This window comes from Aythya marila (genome assembly GCF_965140915.1).
Source record: "Aythya marila genome assembly, chromosome: 8".
Classification (NCBI taxonomy): domain Eukaryota; kingdom Metazoa; phylum Chordata; class Aves; order Anseriformes; family Anatidae; genus Aythya; species Aythya marila.
The window spans coordinates 11,353,100-11,372,376 of record NC_139049.1 but is presented as its reverse complement, the minus strand read 5'-3'; the positions used below and the strand labels follow the sequence as shown (position 1 = coordinate 11,372,376).

The following is a 19,277-nucleotide window of genomic DNA, read 5'->3' as shown; positions in this document are numbered from 1 at the left end:
TCTATTTTTAGCTATGCTTTAACCCTCAAATCCTAGATGGCTGCATCCTGGCAACAGCACAGGTGTATTTAAGGCAGGAGATAACATTTCTTATTTGTCCATTTTGATTATCAACACTTGGCTTTTGCAGAATCAAACAGGCCAACCCAAAGTCCAACATTTCTGTAAGTAAAGAGCTTCCCGTTGCCAGCTGCAAAACCAGCCAGCTCCCCAAAATTTGATTTTGCAGCTTGGTTTTGCCCCAAGCCCCCAGCCCCAAAGCTAGCTGCGTTTTCACGTGCCTTGCACTAGCACTTCAGCCCTAAAGGTGCTGTCCCTGTAGTGTGAGCCCAGCTGAACCCCGTCCCCAGAAGGATTCACAGATGTTGAGGGCTCTGGTTTAGGCATCCTGGAGTGCTCTCTGCTTCCAGGGAGGGCTTTTCACAGCCTTTCAGAGCCACCAAGTCACAGCCCTTTGGTACCACAGCAGGGTGAGGCAAGAGGGCACAAAGGTTGCAGCAGGCTGGAAATGTGGAATTTTTATAATGCTCTCAAGGAGCCCAGCCCATGGCACAGCCCTGCCTGCTGGTTTGCAGCTGCATAAAAATACAAGCACGCACAGCTAAAGGGATGCAGAGCTCCACAATGCATCTTGACAGCCACTCGCTTGTCAATGAGACGGAGCAAACACATCCACCCTGAGTTTGGCACACACGTAGGCGCTGATGCTCAGCTTTGCACATCTGCTCATCCATGAGATCCTCACCCTCGCTCCACAGGAGTAAAACAAAGCAAAAATAAATAAATAAATAAATAAAATCCACTATCCAGCCCATTTCACAAGGGACCGTATGCTTCCAAGGAGAGGAAGCCTTCAGCACCCAGCAGAGCTCTGGACTGCCTTCCTCTCTCAGGTAGAGATGGGGACCTTGTTCATAAATATGTAGGAAACATTTTTCCAAATTTATTCCCCGTTTGGTTCTTCATAGGCTAACAGAAAGAACAACAATCAGTTTAAAAAAATCATTTCAACAGCTGGAAAACATTTCCATAAGCAATATATAATCATCGTGCAGCCCCACGGGAACTGCTGGCAGAGAAACAAACAAGCCCTTGGGCCATCAGGATGCCACTGGGCTCCAGAAATGGGTTTGTGCTGCTCAGCCCCAGTAGCAGAGCTCCGGGCTGCTGCGTATGAACAGCAGGGTTGGGCACCAACAGCATCTCTGCTTCTGGCTGCTGTGTTCAAGGAGTGGAAGGAAGGAATTCAAGTCTTGATGGGGTACCTGGGTGGCTCATAAGTGCTGTCTGTAGAGCTCCCTGCTAGGGAAACTCCTTCAGAGTCCCTGGTTGGCAATACCCGGGCTCTTCTCCTGCCTCTTGCATGGATTGGGAACATGGGGCCTGTCCCACATCTCCTTGCTCTCTGTAAGAATCAGGGAGATGGGGACAGGGAGTCACAGGGGACCTGGGCTGGCACTCAGCCTGGCTCCTTGCCCAAGCCCTTGTCCATACACCAACCACTTCTTCTGAAGCACCATTCATTTCTCCGTGCTCTGTATCTGCATGTGCTCTCCCGTCTCTTTACCCAATTTCTTCAACTCTTTCTTCAGCTGAAGAAATCGAGAACAAAAGGAGGCAGAGCAAGTGGGGATCAGCCATGGGACGTGAGGCAACAGCCTCCTACAGAGGAGGATCCTGAATGTCTACAAAGTGGCTGTATTTGGGATGCTGGCGTAAACAGTTGTAGACATAAATGGTCAGTGCTGGAAAATTCGTCAGGAAATACTCAGCATAGTCCCCTGTTATTTTACTGATCCTGAAACAGAACAAAAACAAAGATTTTAGAGCACACCCAGGGAGTCCAGGATGCCCTGGTTCCTCCCTCGCATAGAAAAAGCCATTCCAGAGGCTGGTAAAGCAGGAAGATTTCCTACAAATCCCTGAACTGTAACCTTTCCCTTCCCCAAGTTCTGGGCTCCATCTTTTTGCCACTTCTCCAGCACCTCTATCTGCCTAGTTCCACCTGCACCTTCACAGAAAAGAAGTGGTGGCCTCAGCGAAACCCCGGCTCGGGGTTACCACCACCACGTCACGGGGACCGCCAACCACAGGGGTAAGACACCCATGATTGCAGAGGGTTGGGGATTCAGGACCTCCTAGCAGGACCTCCTGACCCACTCAAGCACCTCAGCACAGCAACCATCAGCCCTTTGGAAACAGCAGCGAGGCAGGCAAGGAGGCTTCTCAAAGCTGAAATATAAAGATATCACCCCTCATTGCAGAACAAGTCTGGGAGTCAGATTTTGTTTCTGATCGGACTGCTAGCTGCCAGGACACAAGCTCTCCCACACCACTGCTAGAGGACACAGCCCATCTAACAAATTATGTTTTAATGGACTTCTACATCTTGGCTATGTCCTCCCTTCTGAAGAACATTTTGCTCTCAAAGTGACCGACTCTCGCAGATTCCTAGGTGTCCCCAGCAACACAGGTGTCGCAGGCACAAAGATGCAAACATCTACCTTTCATTGGGGTGTTCATCCAGGTTTCTGATGAACCTCAGAAGGTCTGTGACATTGCTTTTATAATGGAATTTTTTTCTATAACTGGATTCTTCCATGATATGCAGAACCTCTGAATCAATCTGAAAAAAAGGTGACAGGTTATTCCCTACCTTTCCCCACCATGGAAGTAACACACACGCCTCCACTTATCACAGCTGCTGCCTTCCTGCAGAGGCATCGTCTTGCACGGATAAGCCTTGTGACACTTCAAAGTGGGTTTGCCAGCATGAGCAGAAGACTTCACTCTACAGGACACGCACCGTGCAGACCCCTGGCTCTGCAAAGGGCTTCCTCTCCTGCCTTGTTGATGCAGGGTGTTATATTAGGACTGCCAACATGGCACAGCAGATTTCCATGCATGTCTGGAGGATGGCCCCGTTGAGGGCCTCTCAGGCTGCCCTGCTGAACAATGCCTGCCAGATCTTACACTATGCACAAGGCCTTTCCAGGATGCTACCTGCAAAACCAGGCCCCACTTCACTGGTTTTGAGCCAAAACAAACACTTCTGCCAGAAACTTGCTGGCAACAAGGGCCAGAGGTTCCTGTCTTAGGGGTCACACTAAGTACCCTTGAAGGTTTGCCCTTAAACCTCCACCCCCAACTACGAGGATGGATGCCTTACATTTGTATAAGGAGTGCATTACATGAACACCACCACTTATTTTGATCTGGGAAGTCAAAGGGTCTGTGCAGACACTGCTCCTCTATATTCTGTGGTTGTATCTGCATGGGGCTACTTTTTCCTCCTTATGGGTGTTAGATGGAGCCTGTGAAATGCTCAGGGAAAGCTTCTGCTGGATATCTAGCACAAGCTCCACATTGATCCAAAGAGAGGATGCTTACCATCTTAGTCCAGCACGGGTAAGGACTCCTAGCATTAATAGTTTCAAAAAGATCTTTATCCCATTGGAGATCCTTGATTTTATTCCAGGTACTCTTCAGGAGGTTGAACCTGCTGTGGAACAACAAGCTTCGTTAGCTGCAAGAGAACATCGCTGTCTCCAGCACCACAGGCAAATCCCATACCAAGAATGTTCCTTTACTCCCAGGACTTACATCTGTTTGCTCCAGAAATAGGGGTGTTTGCTCAGACCCACCCATCCCTGGTCATCGTGAGAGGCCAGGCACTCTATAAGGTCCAGAGCCTCCTCGTAATCTGGGGAATCTGCATCCAAATCCTCGATACTGACTTCACGAAGGGGTTTCCTACCCCCTGCTAAGACATATAGCACGAGCCTGCTGAGGTCCTGCAAGGAAACATATCACTCAAGACACATGAAGCTTCTTACCAAAGGGACGAAGTGGGAGCAATGTTCATAAATGGGGAAAATGCACGTGTAGACATGCACCTATAGGCGTGCACAAACACAGACGGGAACCCTGAAGCTGTGTGCACAAGGACTGAGGGGTCAGTCACTGTAATCCTGCTCCCGAGGTATCTGGGGAGGTCCCAGCACCAGCCACAGCCTTGCACCCTAATTCATTCTCATGTGGGGTTTGCTCTTCTACGGACTTGCCCAAAAACCAGTGAGGCTGCTCCTTCTAGCTGAGGATGCACAAAGGCTTCTCCTGGGATTCACAGTGAAAGAAGATATCAGAAGTAGATAAAATTTGAAAGCATTTATTGATTTGGAGGGAAGTTACCTCTAAGTCTGAGCTTATAAGTTCCTTGTTGCTTTCAATCAACACTCTGTTGTTATCAAAATCCGCCAAGTAAATCTTGCCAGCTAAATCTGAGGAAATAAGAGAAAATATCAGCAAGTGATGGCAGAGAACCTTAACGCAAGTTTGTCACCGTGTTCTGGATGGGGCCTTCTTTAGGAGACATCTCTGGAAAGACTTGCTGTGAGTTGAGCTACCCACAAAGCCCTGGCAAGGCAGCCAGATCTCATGAGGCACATCAGGCTGATCTATTCACCCTCCCAGGACTGTCTGGCAGCACACCTGTACCTACCCAAAGAGAACAAATGCCACAGACATCCTGTTCTGCATAAAGATACCTGCACTGGTGTTTCATATCTGATCTGAGGCAGGGGGTGTTAGAAAGCTACGAGGCACCTCCTCTGAACTATAGGCGACAGGAAAGCAAAACAAAAATAGATAGAAAACAAAACAACCTATCAAGAAGTTGCTGGGACGCAGAGCTTGGTGAGCAAATCCAAGGGAGTGCAGCTCTCTCACTGCCTGGAAGATCATTTTCAGGATGCCCTTGTAATCCTTTTCATCTTCTGGGTCCTGCAGGTGTTCTTCAAGGTTTTTCTCCCAGAGAGGGAAGCACAAGTACATGTAGCCTCTTTCCTTCTCAAACTGGAAGAGCTTCAGTAGATGCTCACAGTCACCACACTGGTCGAGGAATTCCTTCTCTTCGCTACCCTGTGCGCTGAGGAATATTCTTACTGCCACTTCTGTCCCACCGTGGAGCCCCAGGTAGATGCCACCCCGGGAGGTGCTCTGGATTCTCTGACGGATGTACTGAAATACCTTTAGTTTGCCAATCATGGGCCGATAGATTTTATGAAGCCTTTGCAGCTGGCTCCTCCAGCGTTTGCTCTTTGGCTCCCAGTTTTTGTAGCTTGCTGGGACATACTTGGCATTGTACTTGCGAAGAAGACGTTGCATTTTATTAGAATATTTTCTATTTGCAATAGCAATAAGTTCCCCAATGTCAGTCCTTGCCCCTTTTTCACACAACATCTCTGCAATATCATAATCATTTTTCTCCACAGCCACCATCAGTGCTGTGTTGCCGTCCTCATCTGCATCATCGATATTTATTTCATCCTTGTCCAAGAAAGCTTTCACCAAACACTGGTTCTGCATTTCAACAGCTCGGATGAGGGCAGTTTTCCCACTTTCATCTTTGCATCTGACATTAACACCACAGTCCAGCAGGAAATGGACTATAGAGACAGCCTCAGATACTTTCCTCTCATGGACCTTGAGGGCATGGATCAAGGCATTTCTGTCTTCATTGTCACAAATGTTCAGATCAGCCCCCATATCTTTGACAAGAGTTTTTACAATTGAGAAGTGGCCATTCCTACAGGCATCCATCAGTGCAGTCCTGCCCCCTTTGTTCAGTTTCTCCTTCTCCTCGCTGGTTACCCTCCTCATGTTCACATCTGCCCCTTTGCTATGCAGGTATCTCAGGGCTTCCTCGTTCCCGTGCCAAGCAGCCTCCATGAGAGCTGTGAAGCCGTTGTCGTCATGATCATTGATATCAACCCCATAACCAAAAAGGAGCTCCAGGATTTCCACACTTCCTGCAATCGCTGCCGCAATAAAGGCAGTGGCACCGTTGTCCTTCCTGGCGTGTGGACACGCGCCTCTGTCCAGCAGGAGCTGGACCATGTCCTTGTCCCCAGCCTGCGCAGCACTCTGCAGTGGTGTCCAGCCAAACTCCACTTTGGAGTTCACGTCTGCCCCTTCCTCCAGCAGCTCCAGCACCTTTTCTCTTTCATAGTTTCTCAGGGCAGCATTTAGCTTGGAGGCGAGACCATCTGCAGCCTCCATGCTGGATGAGGCGGCTGCCTCCTGCGCCCCAGGGCAGGCTCGCTGTAGGTTACCTGGTATTTCGGTGGTGTTTTCGGGAGGAGAACACAGCAGGCAGGCAGAAACCGGCATTTGCATACGCGACATGCGGAACCGTGCTTAACGTATCTAAACAAATCAGAAAAGGGGCAGAGCAGCTTTAACTAAGAAGCTTAAATTCACAGTAGTGCAACCCTCGGGAAAGGCAGACATCTTATTTTCGCTTCGTTTCGTCTCCCCTCCTCCCCCAAACCACCAAGCAGCAAACAAATACCGTATTTCGCTGAGAAATGCACTGCATCTAACTCCCGTGCCTTTTGCTGCATGCAGACGAATAAATCGTTGCTTTCAGAGGACCCAAAGCACCCCGCTCTTTCCTTAAAGCTGGGGGGTCCGCGAGGCAGAGCTGGGTGTGGGCAGGAGCAAAGGAGAAGGCACAGCCACTCTCTGGAGCACCAGGCTGGAAAAGCAGCACAGCATCCCCCCGGCACGGCCAGGGGCTGCAGACAGCAGGGGACACACGGATGCTCTCACCTACCACGGACCGCCGCCAGCACAGAGAACCTGCAAGAACTGGAGAGGGAAAGAGGTGGAGGAGAAGGTGTCCGAGGCGGAGGTTTACATTTGTTCTGCCCCTTTTTCTGTTTCTACTTCCTCCACCAAGAGACAGAGCTGCAGACGCCCTGCCCAAGGAAGCACGAAGGGCTTGTCCCTTCCCCCTGTCCTGCAGCCAGACGCAGCTGCGCACTGCCTGACACGCAAAGTCCCACAGCCCTGCCTGCTGTCACCCAGGGCCGCCAGCCCCAGGCAGGAGGGGACAGGGATCCCTGCCCAGCTGCAAACCCAGCAGCAGCTCAAAGCAACTCCGAAGCCAGGGAGCAGCTTTTCCCAGCAGCGTCATGAGCACAATTTCTCCTCCCACTGGACGGAGCAGCGCCTGGGAGCATTTGATCCGCTTGTGGGGAGGGAGCGAAAGGGTGTTTGGGGACATTTCAGCACAGGAGAGAGGTTTGCAAACCTGCTCTCAGCAGCTGAAAGCTCAGAGATGTTAAATGCACCAGTACTGGTCTTCGGTTGAAGCTTTTCCACACTTTTTGGTAAATCCGTCCTTGTGGCCAAACCAGCCGAGCTCCTGGATCTCGCCCAGGCAGTCACCGAGCCCCAGCTCCCTACCCGAGCTGTGCTGGAAGCAGGCAGCTGCCCTCTTTCACCCCAGCATCACTTTTTGTATTTTCCTCCTCTCCTACAACAGCCCCCAAGACAGCCTGCCAGAGACCGAGCTTCTTCCCCCAAGGGAACACCAAATTTTAGGTGACCATGGACAACTGTGGTGGTGCTGTTGTTCGCAGGCTGTAGGCCAGCAGATGGGCGCATTGCAGGGATTGTGAGGTCCAACGATGACACTGTCCTCTCCAACCAGAGCAGAGTTTGGGCTCTTGTCCGGTGACTTTGTTGTGTTCCCAGTGTGCCAGTGGGTTTTGTTGCTGAAGATCATTATTTTGGGTGTCCTTCACGTAGCTGCAGTGGTAATTTAAGGCTCAGAAGCATCTTCTAAAGAGCGACCTTCAGCTCATAGCAGGGCTGCGTTGCAGTCCTTTGACCCATACAACCTGTGATTAAAAAATTCAGGTGACAACACAACACCAATGCCACCTAAGTAGAAGAAAATCTCCCTTCAGGAAGCTGATTTAAAGTAGCTCCCTATCTGATGGTGGAAGGATGGAAGGGAGCCAGCTCTGACAGACACGCCATCAGAAGCAGCTCCCCACAAAATAAATCTGTAAGTATGACTGCAGGCAAGGCAGAACAGACTCAGGATGCCTTCCAGACAAACAAACAGCTTTGTGGTGACCGCAGTGCAAACACTGCTGTGCAGCACCACAGTAGTTAGTTACCATGAGGATAATGACAATAAGAAGCCAAATTGAGGAAAGGAAAGCTTCTCACTTGAAGGATGACCATAATCAGCCAAGGGACAGGAAAAGTGATGGCCACCAAGTTCAGAGGAGCTGCTGCTCTCACCTGCTGTGCTTTACCTTCTCCCTCTGGTCTCAGGGAAGGAAAACATCACAAAAGTCACACCGCCACAGCAGACTGCGTCCCTGTACCCTGCAGCCCATCACTACAGGGCTTTCTCTGCTTTTTGCTGCAGCTGGGCCAACACCAAGCTAGAAACAAGGTGCTTGCAGCCATCAAGCAGAATTGTTGTGCATCTGTACACCAGCAAAGCAGGGCTTCACCAGAGCAAAACATGGTTTTCCCCAAGATGGTTTTCCCCATTTTTTTCCCCAGCAAAGTTGGATTTCCCCATCTCTCCTCCCTGCTCCTAACTACTTTTGCATAACTGTAAGTTCAAGCACAACTGGGCAATTTTTGGAGAATAGAAAGGTCTCAGAGGCTTTTTAAAGCATAGGAGCTTCTGCAGAGTGCTTGTTTGCCCCCTGCAAGACAGGGGCTCAGGAGATGATCCTCCTCATCCTCTGTGCTGATGGATGCTCACCCATGTCACAACCCTCCCCTGAGGCAGCATCCACGCCCTGGCTACCGCCCACAAAACCATGAGCTGAAACATGACAATAAAAACTGCCTGCCAAAGTTAAAATAATTTTTTTAAACAAACTATGAATAGTAGGATGGGGTTTTTTTGTTCATGTTCCTTGCGCTTGCTTCCTTATTATATTTCTAAATGGGAACATCCCAGGGTTTATATGCTTGGCCACACTGCTGGAGCTTGCTGGAACACAGCCCTGGAAAATAGCCTGCAGAAGGATGCGACCCAAGCCCTGGTAGGGGCAGCTATGAACACAGGAGCATTGACCAAGATTCATTTTGCAGTGGAGCATTGTTACACTTTTCACCTGAATTTGCTGACCTTTGGGGCTGCTGCTCAACCCTGACCAGCACAAAAAGACAGCGAGCCCATCAGCAAGAGCAGACTCACGAAGATGTAAGGGCAACATCCAGGCACGCAGAGACCCCACCAAGCAGGGCACCATCCCCAGTACCTGGGCAAGAAGAGCAGAGCAGCTCCTCAAAAGGCATCCAAGATCACCCAAAACAGGTCACAGCAGCAGCTGTGCAACTACCTGAGCCTAAATGCATTTTCCCAGCTGGAGGTGGTTCCCAACAGCGCTCCTCCCATCTGTTTCTCATCCCTTGCCCTTCCCCACAGGTTGGGCCCAGATTACAGCACGTCAGAGCAGGCTTGGAGCATGGGGTTTCAGAGCCCAGCTGTGTGCTCAGCACCCCTGCAATGCCAGGAGGCAGCATTATTGCCTTTCGCTTTGTATCATGAGGCACGGTGCGGGTAGGAATCCTTGCACACAGCAGGGCAGGGTTGGAAACCGCGGCATTTAGTTGTACGGGGAAGGGAGGTGAGCCATAAGGAAACCCATCACATGGGATTTTTGGAGCTTTAGGAGGAAGCAGCAGGCTGGGAAGTAGTGCAGTGCAGCTGCTCCCTCCCCATCAGCTGGCGCAGAGGCTGGCAAAGCACTGCGACACAGCCTGCAGCGTGTGCAATACCTCAGTGCATCCCCTCTGCCGCTGAGCTTCCTTTAAAAAAAAAATAAAAATCCAGCAACATTTAATAACATTTATTTGCAGGCTGTCTTTTAAAAAGGATATAATGGATGAACACATGCAATGACACATCAGTTTGCCCCCACGTGTGCACACCAACACGTGCCACCTGCCCAAATACGTGCCTTCACAGGGATCCCACATATGTAGCTGCACAGTGAGAACACAGATGTGCAAATACACGTGGGGCACGGTGCTGCTCAGGGCAATATCTCTTGAAACCCTCAGAGCAAGACATCTCTCAGGCACACTGGTGATTGCTTTCCATGCAGTAAATCCCCACGCAGCCCAGCTCATGGAAACTCAGCCCTGCAGCAAGTATGGGCTGTGCCTGGGGGGCAGTGCCTGCCTTGGCTCCCCACATCCGAAATCTTCCCTTCTGCTTCCAAATTTGCTGCCTCCACCCTGGGAAACTTCGGCTGTGGTTTATGGGAGCCTTCAGCTCCTGGTTCTCAAGGCGGGTCTGTGGTTTGTTTGTTTTTTTTTCCCAAGGCTTTAAAGGTTTTGTTATATTAGCACGGGGGGTTGACAGCAATTGAGGAGGACAGGCTGGACGCAAGCAGGACTTCTCTGGTTCTGTCAATGGAGTTTTCTCTCTGTGAAATGAAAAGAGCTGCAAATGAGATGCTCCAGTGCCAGCTGTAAAGGTCTCAGTGCTACCACCAAGACCAAAATGCAGTCTGGGATATTTTGACACACAGGGCACCAAGAGTGGACACAGCCCGATTTCCCCCTAAAAAAAACTCGCAAAAATATTTTAATTCTTAGCTAAGTATTTTTATTAACTTTTTTTGTTTGGCCAATCTGAATATTTTTGAATGTAAAATCATGTTTAAATTAATTTCAAGGTGTGCAAGGTTATTGATTTATTTTTTTTTAGTCAGACCCTGCAGTTTAAAAGAACATGATTTTGTTTCTGCCTGCTTCAGTTCTGCTCTGGTGCTCTCACCGAGTCTTTCTTGCTGGATAATTTAAATACATCCTGGCTACCTTCCGCCTCATTTCTTCCTTCTCAAATAAACGTTAAAATAGGCAGTTTAATCTGGCTTCCTCCATTTAGGTGGATAGCAACTGTAGGGAGCAGGGTTGGGAAGGGCTGGTGTATTTTTGCACACCTGGGTTGGTTTTCACCTAGGGCAGCAGCACCTCTGAGCTATACCACCCCAAAGCATCCCAGATGGGGGAGGCAGCAAGAGCTGCACTGGGGATAGGATGGTCTCTGACACTCCCTCTAATGCCAGGTGCTTCCCCCTGGAAAATAATTCACTCATCAATGGAATTAATGCTAAATCTAATGTTATTAATGATAGTGAGCCAAAGCATCCTTTACATGAACCCTCCTGTGCTTAAAAGTCAACCGTGTCCTACTGATATTAAATGGGTATTGTGAACTGCAGTCCTGAGACACGCTCAGAAAAGGGTGAGCAATATAAACAGCACTAAATACATTGGCAATTGATATATTCATAACTTAACTATTGCTTTCAAACCTTTTGTGAACTGTTTATTTCTCTCCCATGAGCCAAATGCCAAGAGGAAGTTTTACTCTTCTCAAGTTTCCCCCTTGCCTTTCTGTGTTTCTCACATTGCAAGTTTTAAAGTGACCGTAAATGTGCCTCAAGCCATGTGCCGCCAGCAGCTTTCCTTACGTTGTGTGCTTTGTAACAGCCCCCCAGAATGCAAAAATAAAGTAAAAGCCCACAATCAAACATGGTGTCACAGCATTGTCCTCTTTACAGTTTATTTTGTCATGACAATGTTATATTAGTAATAAAAAATGGACCTTTGTGCATCATTTACCTCAGTAACACAACGAAGGTGGTTCCAGTTGTAAAAATAAATAATAAATAGCAAAACATCTTAAATGGCCCTGTAAATGCAGCCGGGACCCACCAAGACTCAGAGGTAGAATTGGGAAGAGTCAGAAAAAAAAATCCCCAAACTGGTCCTTGGGAGTCCTTGGCTGCAGACCGGTTTGCCAGCCAAAGAAACACCAGGTCCGACTGCAAATCAGGGGAAAACCCCATTTTTTTCTCTTCCACGTGTTTAAAACCTAAGTTTTCAACACTCGAAGTGCCTGTTCTACATGGCTATTCTCTGCCTAGGACAAGCTGCTAGCCCACGTGCTGAGATGCCGGTCACAAAGCTCTATTTAAGGGAAAAAAAATAAAAATAAAAAGGAAACGGCATGAACCGCAAAGCATCCTTTTATGGCCATCAACGGTCTCCGTGCTCTCAGGAAACCTCAGACCCCACTAGCAGCCCGCCAGTCGCAGCTCTCCCCGCTGCTATTCGCGTCCCTTGCCCCGTGGTCGTGCTACAAAATCCATTTTTCTCTCTCGAAGTTATTATACAGAAGCCGTTGGAGGCGTGCTGCGTGCAGCAATATCTAAAATAAATTAATTTACAGGCTCCTCGGAGCAAGGGATGTGTGCATGCTTCGAGCGGTGCTCTTCTCCTAAATACGTATCGTAATATCAACGCTAAAATAAATAACAACGATAATAAAAAGTTATGTGTGTGACCTAAGATCGGGTGCAACCTGGGGTTCAAACAGCCTAAGCGAGGGATAACAATGTCACCGCCAGGCCTCTGCTGTCCCCTGGCCTCGCAACTCGCAGGCCCCGCGGGTGGCCCCGGTGGCGGTGGCGGCGGTGGGGTGGAAGGCCTCTCTTCACGGCGGCTTCAGCAGAAGTGCTTGAGGTGCCGGGCAGCCTGCCGAAATGGCAGGGCTTCCCCTCCCGGCCTCCGTCCCGAAGGCGGATTTGGGTGTGGGTCCGGGTCAGGTGTGCAGGCGCTTGCTGGTGCCGCGGCTGGCAGCCTGCTTGGTCATGTCCTGGTAGGAGGCGGACTTGAGGAAGCGGGGGTAGGAGTCCTTCTCCATCAGCGTGCGGGTCTTGGCCTGGGCTTCGTTGAAGCAAGCGGAGGTGGCCCCCGAGAGGTTCTTCCTGGTGATCTCCCTGGTTTCGTGGTCGATGTTCACCTGCGGGGAAGGAGAGCCAAGAAACGTTAGCTCGGCATTAACCTCCCTCCCATACAGTCTTCTCCAAGCGAGGGTGAAGACACTCCCAAACCTTTCCATCCCTTCATTTTGGGGTGCCATGTGAGGTTAGAAAGCTCCCATGAATCAGGGCAAATCTTCCTATCCAACTTAACAACCCCCCCAGGGATATTTTACCCCTTCGCCTTTCTGTTCAGTGCCACCTTGCAGAGGCAGGAATGGCTCTCACCTCCCTGGGCGCCTCGCTTTGGACGAACTCCTCGAAGATCCTGTTGGCCTTGGAGGCCAGCTTGGTTTTCGACCGGGTCTTTTTGAAGTCCTCGCAGGCCAGCCAGAAGTCCAGGTTCTCCTCACTGAACTCTGTCTTGAGGAAGGTGTGGAAGGCGGTCACCCCGTCTGCACAAAGGAGACAGAAGTGGTGAGTGGGGACCGAGGGGATGAAGGGGACAAAGGAGATGAAGGGGATGAAGGAGATGAAGGGGACGAAGGAGATGAGATGAAGGGAATGAAGTGGACAAAGGCACTCAGGAGATAGAGGGGCTGCTGGATGTGGCACTGCCTAACCAGCCTCTCCCTGGGAGACCAGCCTGTGGCATCTGCGGGTTTCCTTTCCCTCCGGACAAATTCCACCCTGTGAGCCTCTGCTAATTGGCCTCGAGACTCCAATAAAATCCTTTCCCACAGACAAGTTTTATTTATCTGACCTTTCTGTAATGAGTCTTCAGAGTGTTTTCTCTACAGCTTCGGAAAAGAGCTAATTCTACCGATGGAGAAATCCACTGAGGTATGAGTACGCCTGCAGGAACTGAGCAGCAATGGCTCTGTTTTTATTTTTCAGCTGGGATTTGGGGAGAACGAGTTGCTGTGGGGCATGGAAGAGTGCCTGCAGCAGGAGAGCTGTGTCTCTATTGCATTAAAAAGCTGCAGATGCTTGCTAACCTTCGCAGCATGTGATAAATGCTGGGAAAAATATTCCTAGCCCCTGACTAGCACTGCAGAAGGACTGTCTGTTGCTGTGGAATAACTTAAAGGTAGACAACTGCTTTTGTATTCAGATTTGGTCCCCTTGCTGGCCACCAACAACTCCTCATGGGAACCCTGTGCATCACCAGATGTACAGCGAATTTTGGAGGGGAAAATGGTGCAGTTCAGGAAAGCAGCTGGATGCTTTCTCCCCATGTAAGAGCCATCCCTCAAAGCACAGGACAGGCAGACAGAGGGCAGCAATGTTTTCCGAGCAAATAAAGCCTGCGTGAAGGTGGCTGCACCAGCAGCAGGCGTGCTGGGCATGGCTGGGGATGGCGCGGTGACCCCACCAGAAGGTACACACCACCAGCTCACCATGCCCACCCTGCTGCTCCTGGCCCAAGAAGCTGTGGGACAGTGCTCTTGCCCCCCTAGAAAGCACCCAGCCAAGAGGAAAGGGTAGAGTCTGGCTGAGTGTCAGCTCTGCCAGGGCAGGGAGAGCACCTCCTGAATTTCTAACATATCTAATTCAAGGAGGAGACCAGATTTCCTCTCGCACTGACTCCAGGCATACGTCCTACATGCTCTCACCAAGGGGAGAAAAGAAAAATCCTACTCACTTTTACTCTTCAGGAGCTGATCGAAGGATTCTCTCCACTCGAGCACCTCTCGTGAGGAGTCTCTGGAAAAGACAAAGGACGTGAGGCTTGCCGTCTTGCCGGCGAAGGACGGGAGCGCTTCGTTAAAGCAGTTCATGATGAGACAGTGCAAGGAGGGAGGCAGCGGCACCCGGTGGGACACCACAGCGAGACCCCAGTATCCATTACCTGTGGGCCCTCTTTCCTTTCTCTTTTTCCCTTTCTTTTGCCTTCCCCGACGGCTCCCCAGACCTCAGCTCCATAGCGCAACTTTGGCCAGGCAGTCTTTAGGGGATGCTCAGAGGAGCCCTTTTCCCTGGTGCCAGCCCAGCAGAGCCTCTCAGCACGAAGGCGCCTTGCCTCCAGCAGCAAGATTTAGTGTTTTTTTCCCAGCGCTGTCTGCATTCCCCGGGGGACCCAGGCACTGGTTTGAGAAACCAGTGCCTGCAGGAGCCTCTGGCTTTTCCTGCTTGATGCTGAGTCCCCGCTCCGCCTAATGCCAGAGCATCAGCCCCCAGTCTGGCTTTATAACTGGTGGAGCTGGGACACGATCCGCCCCGCTGCCTGCCGGGGTGGGACCGCGGGGACGAGCAGCGCTGCATCCTCCCTGCTGCGCAGATGGGCAGAGCATCCCCCAGGAGAGCCCCCAGCTTGCCTTACCTCTGCCTGGAGCCCAGCTGCAGCTTGCCGGCCGCCCCGATGCGGTGTGCCAGCTCTGGTTTGTGGAGCAGGATCCCCAGGCGGCTCTTGAGTTCCTTGGCTCTAGCAGGGAGGAAGGGGAGAGGTGAGAATGTGGGGACGTGGGACCGCCACCACCGTCCCCTCTCGCTCCTTCACCTCCTTTCTCGCCTTCTGCTGGGTGCAATAAAACAATCCCCCAAATCACTTTTTCCTCTCCCTGGCAACCAGGCTCAGCAGTGCTGGGTGCATGCATGGGGCAGAGCTGCAGCCCTGGTGCCCCTCCAGCTCTGCAGCCCCCTCAGGAGCATAAACCCACAAACCCAGCTCCTTCTCCGCCCTCCCAGCCACGCAGCGCTGCTCTCAGCACACTGGGAAAGTGACAGCAGTCGCTTTCAGCTCGGCAGAGGGGGAGCATCTCCCTGCTGTGCTGCTGCTGCAGCTGCTCCCTGGCTGTTTTGGGGGTGCTACCAGCCCTGCTGCTGTCTGTGGAGGTGGTGGTGGCACCATCCACCTGCCCCACACCTCCAAGAGCCAGAGAGAGTGGGGGCAGCGCAGCTCCTGTGCCACCTGGGAGCCGGACACATCCCTGCCAAGCATCTCTGTGGCAATAGGGTGGGAACTGCTGCTTCCCCGGCTCCTCTCCCTTGGGTGCCCCTGAGGCAGCACGCAGCCCCACTGCTATTTGTGTGCCGCAGCTCCTGCAGGCATCCCAAGGCACCCGGACTAAAATAAGCATTTAAATGTCAAGGCAGCGGCGTGGGGCTTCGTAGCCATGTTTGGCGGGATGTCACTGAGCGCCGACAAAAATATTGCAGCTGCCAACCTGGAGCAAGCTCTGCGAAGATGGAGGCAGCAAAACAAACCTCGTGCGCCTGCACAGAGTGACACGGGGCAGCCCTGCCCGGCCTCCGTCCCCTCTGCACGTTTTGGCTTCTGCGTCCCCTCCAGGGGAGCCTCACAGCTGCGGCCACAGCACATCACGCTGCCTTCCCCGGCTGCGTGTTTCTCTGCAGGCTGCACCCGGATCTCTATCAAAACACCACCACAGTGGACCCAGCTGCTCCGACGTTAGGATCATCTTTTTTCCAGCTCCTCCTCTGCTTCCCAGCCCTGCGGCGTGGCAAAGCCCCTTACCTTTCCAGGCAAGTGATGGGAAGCGCGGCTACCCCTCGGCACATGCTGAGAGCTGGGCACCGAGGCATCCAGCAGCTCATCGGCTCCCTGGGGCAGCACCTGCACCACCGCTGCTGCTGCCGTGTGCTGGAGAAGCAGCGAGGAGCCGTGTTTATATGGGGTGGGAGGGCTGGGAGGGTACCCAGCACCACGCCGTGCTCCAGCCAACCACGAGCTGCTCCGGCAGCCAGCGCAGAAGATAACGGCTTGGGTAGGTGCTCAGGGAGGGGGGCGGGAGGCTCGTCCTTGAGCATCACAGTCAGAACGGCTTCCTCGATAAGAGGAAAAAACAGGCTCGCTTCCACCGACGTGCGGAGCCTGCTGAGTAACCGCGGGCACGCAGCCGGGGACGGCGAGGGGGGGACAAGGCGATTCATCAGCGCAATCCCGAGGGCTGGTGACTTCAAACCCTTCCGCACCGCGTGGCCGAGGCTGGCATCACCGCAGCAGGAGGGTCCCCCGGGGCTGGCAATGAGGATGAGGGGCCCTGGCACGCTCTGCAGACCCCGCTGCAGCTCCCCAAGCACCCCGCTGCAGCCGAGGCGCTGCGAGCAGAGCGGAGGGGAGCGATGTTCCTGCCACGTCTGCAGCTGGGTAAACGGGGGCTGACGTTTGCTGGTGCGTCTTCATCATAAATATTCTGCTGGGGCTGTGGTAGGAGAAGGGGAAGGGGAGTGCATCAGTGGAAGACTGAATAAAGTGTGAGGAAACACCTGATAAAGGGGCATCCTACTGGGAACCAGAGGTGGAAAGAGTAGAAAGGGACTAAAAGCAGGAGAGAGGATGGAAACAATGGAAACTCCTCATCCCTTTCCTTCCTCCCCGCTCATCCCTGGCTATCAATAGCCCGGGTGATAAAACCTTTTTAAACCTAAAGGAAAAGATTCATCCAAAGGCCAGAGGATGCACAAAGCTGTAGGAAACTGCGCCCAGGCAATGGGGTCGTGGGATCGGGCTGTTCCAGCAGAGTCCTCCCCATCAAGGCCAGGTTTTTTTCACTCTCACAGTTCTTTCACTCTCCCCTTCAAGGGGTGAGGGAGGTTTGAGGGTGGGCAGCTCTCCAGCGTAGGATCTGGTCATTGCAATATTTTCGAATGCAGAGCTCTTTGTTTGGGTTATGCAAGAGCCTCTGAGCCCAGCTACGTATGTGTACTCAGATGTCTTCATTCTGCTCTGTATCTAATTTAATTACGTGCTTCCTGTCTCATTTAGCTGAGCGGCCTCCCGTGGCTCCAGCCCAGTGTCTGCGTTATCAGCCCTTGTTTTGGAACACCAAAACCCGGCCGTGTCGCAACGCCCGAGCCGTGCTCCCTTCCCGTACGTGTGCCACGGCACCGCCGGCACGGAGCCCACCGCCCACCCATGGACCAGCCCGGCCCCTCGCGTCGCCAGCACCGTTCTCGTGGGGTTTGGTCCCTCCAGGGAGGTGCTGGCAGCCCCAGATGGGTGCCCTGGGTGCTCAGAAGGTGGGATGTGCAGGTGTGGGTGCTGGAGGCTCCAGCAATGGGAGAACCGCGTCCGCAGCCCCGGCACTTGCAGGGATGGAGCTGCTGGCTTTACAGAAGTACAGAAGCTTGTCACCTCTGTCATTTCTGGTTTAGGGATGCAAAAAGAGGAAAATAAAATCTTTATCCCCAGCACCACGTAAAAAGGGCCCCCAAAGCCCTGTGAAGCTCTGCGAGCTGCTGCGGGGATTTCTGGTGCCCTCATTTCAGCACATCAGTTAGTTTGGGGAGGAAACACTCACAGGAGGAGCAGGAGCCCAGCCACCTTTTGGTGTGGGCTGCACCAAGCTCAGCTCTTCTTTTAAAAGCCTCTCCCCACCCCCATTTACCTGCAGAGATTTTTTTTTTTTTCCAGAAAAGACATGAAAGAAAGAAAAGGAGTCCTGATAAATTAAGAGCAGATCTTGGGCGTGGGAGACCGGGAGCAGAGGGGGAGGAGAGAGGCAGAAGAGGAACCGCACAATTATACAGTGTGATGGGATAAAGGGGAGGATGCATTAAGGGATGGGGAAGGGAGGCAGGGGAGCAAGAGGAGAGGAAGAGCGTGCATCCTTCACCCCCCTGACAGCGAGCCACTGCCCCAGTCCCAGGGCGCTGGCTGGATTCCCGGCAAAAGAGCAGGCCACCCTCGCACGGAGCACCAGAGGAAATAGCTGCTCTGGAAATCTGTAGCAGTGCGGAAAGAGATGATCGAAATTAAAAAATAATAATAATAAATTAGAATTACAAATGAGGTTTTCAAGGGGCAGCTGTTACCCACTCTGCTCACACGCTCGCTTTCTGAAGCGCCGGAGTGCATCTGCGCAGGGAGAGGTATCTGACAGCAGGTATTTTTAATTTTCTCTTTCCGTTCCCAGCACCTGCTCTTTAAAGCCACTGAAGAGCAAGGAAAAAAAAAAAAAAAAAAAGGCAATAGCTAAATATATCCTGAGAGGAGAGACAGAGCAGCACTAATGGCAGATTCTCCCCTTGGATGCATGCAAATTGTTTTGGCTCAGAGACAGGCTTAGAGGGAAAGAAGCTGCAGATAAAAAGGAAAAACAATAAAAGAAGAGAATTAGGGCAAAAAAAAAGGGAGGGGGGGGAGATAGGAAGAAGACAGAGGGACTGATAAATTTCACTGCAGCAATTCCCAGAGAAAAACAAGCTCATTTAGGTTTCTTTTTTTAAAAGCTGAAGCGATCCTGCGGGGGCTGTGTACCGAACACTTACCTTTGGGCCACGAGGAGGGCACCGGGGCCAGGTCGCTGCCTGCTCCCACTTGCCAGACCTCGGGGATGCTCTGCATGCCCCCAGCCCTTCCCACATAAGACTCTCCTCTGGGGGCAAAGGGTTCCCTCGGCTCCAGACCTGAAGAACCTCTTCCCACTCATCCCTCCCCAGTCACCGCTCTCCAGGCTGCCTTCCCTGCAGCTCCTTCAACCTTTCCCAGCAGTTGTTTTAGGAGGCAGCCCTCCGTCCCTGGGTACAACCCATGCCCACTTCCCTCCCCGTGAAGGATCAAGGGCTTTCCCGGAGATACAGGCACGAGGTGGGTGCTTCTCACGCTGTTTATTTTGCGTCCTCGCAGTCTCGATACAGCGCAGGTGAGCGACACTTTACAAGGCGGGGACGGGACCAGGGGGGTGGCATCGCCCAGCCGGCAGCTGATGT

At 52.0% G+C, this 19,277-nt stretch overlaps 2 protein-coding genes across 4 annotated transcripts; both read right to left on the bottom strand.

Annotated features, from left to right (window-relative positions):
* Window positions 1-964: 964 nt before the first annotated feature.
* On the bottom strand, window positions 965-6,755 carry RNASEL (ribonuclease L). 3 transcript variants are annotated; one of them, XM_082766024.1, is made up of 7 exons: window positions 6,617-6,755; window positions 4,665-6,207; window positions 4,192-4,280; window positions 3,604-3,794; window positions 3,391-3,502; window positions 2,505-2,626; window positions 965-1,798 (listed from the first exon to the last, which is right to left on the bottom strand). In XM_082766024.1, exons 2-7 carry the CDS (start codon window positions 6,184-6,186, stop codon window positions 1,663-1,665), a joined length of 2,172 nt encoding a protein of 723 aa, XP_082622150.1. In that variant the 5' UTR covers window positions 6,187-6,207; window positions 6,617-6,755; the 3' UTR covers window positions 965-1,662. The 3 variants fall into 3 exon arrangements, with proteins under 3 accessions (XP_082622150.1, XP_082622149.1, XP_082622151.1); XM_082766023.1 differs by having other exon boundaries at window positions 6,613-6,705; XM_082766025.1 differs by lacking the exon at window positions 6,617-6,755 and having other exon boundaries at window positions 4,665-6,587.
* Window positions 6,756-10,658: 3,903 nt separating this feature from the next.
* Window positions 10,659-16,160, bottom strand: RGS16 (regulator of G protein signaling 16; the record flags this gene model as incomplete). The annotated part of the gene is made up of 5 exons (XM_082765792.1): window positions 10,659-12,643; window positions 12,891-13,057; window positions 14,248-14,309; window positions 14,926-15,027; window positions 16,081-16,160. The coding sequence occupies 5 exons, from the start codon at window positions 16,158-16,160 to the stop codon at window positions 12,443-12,445; spliced, it is 612 nt and encodes a 203-aa protein (XP_082621918.1). The 3' UTR covers window positions 10,659-12,442.
* Window positions 16,161-19,277: the final 3,117 nt, after the last annotated feature.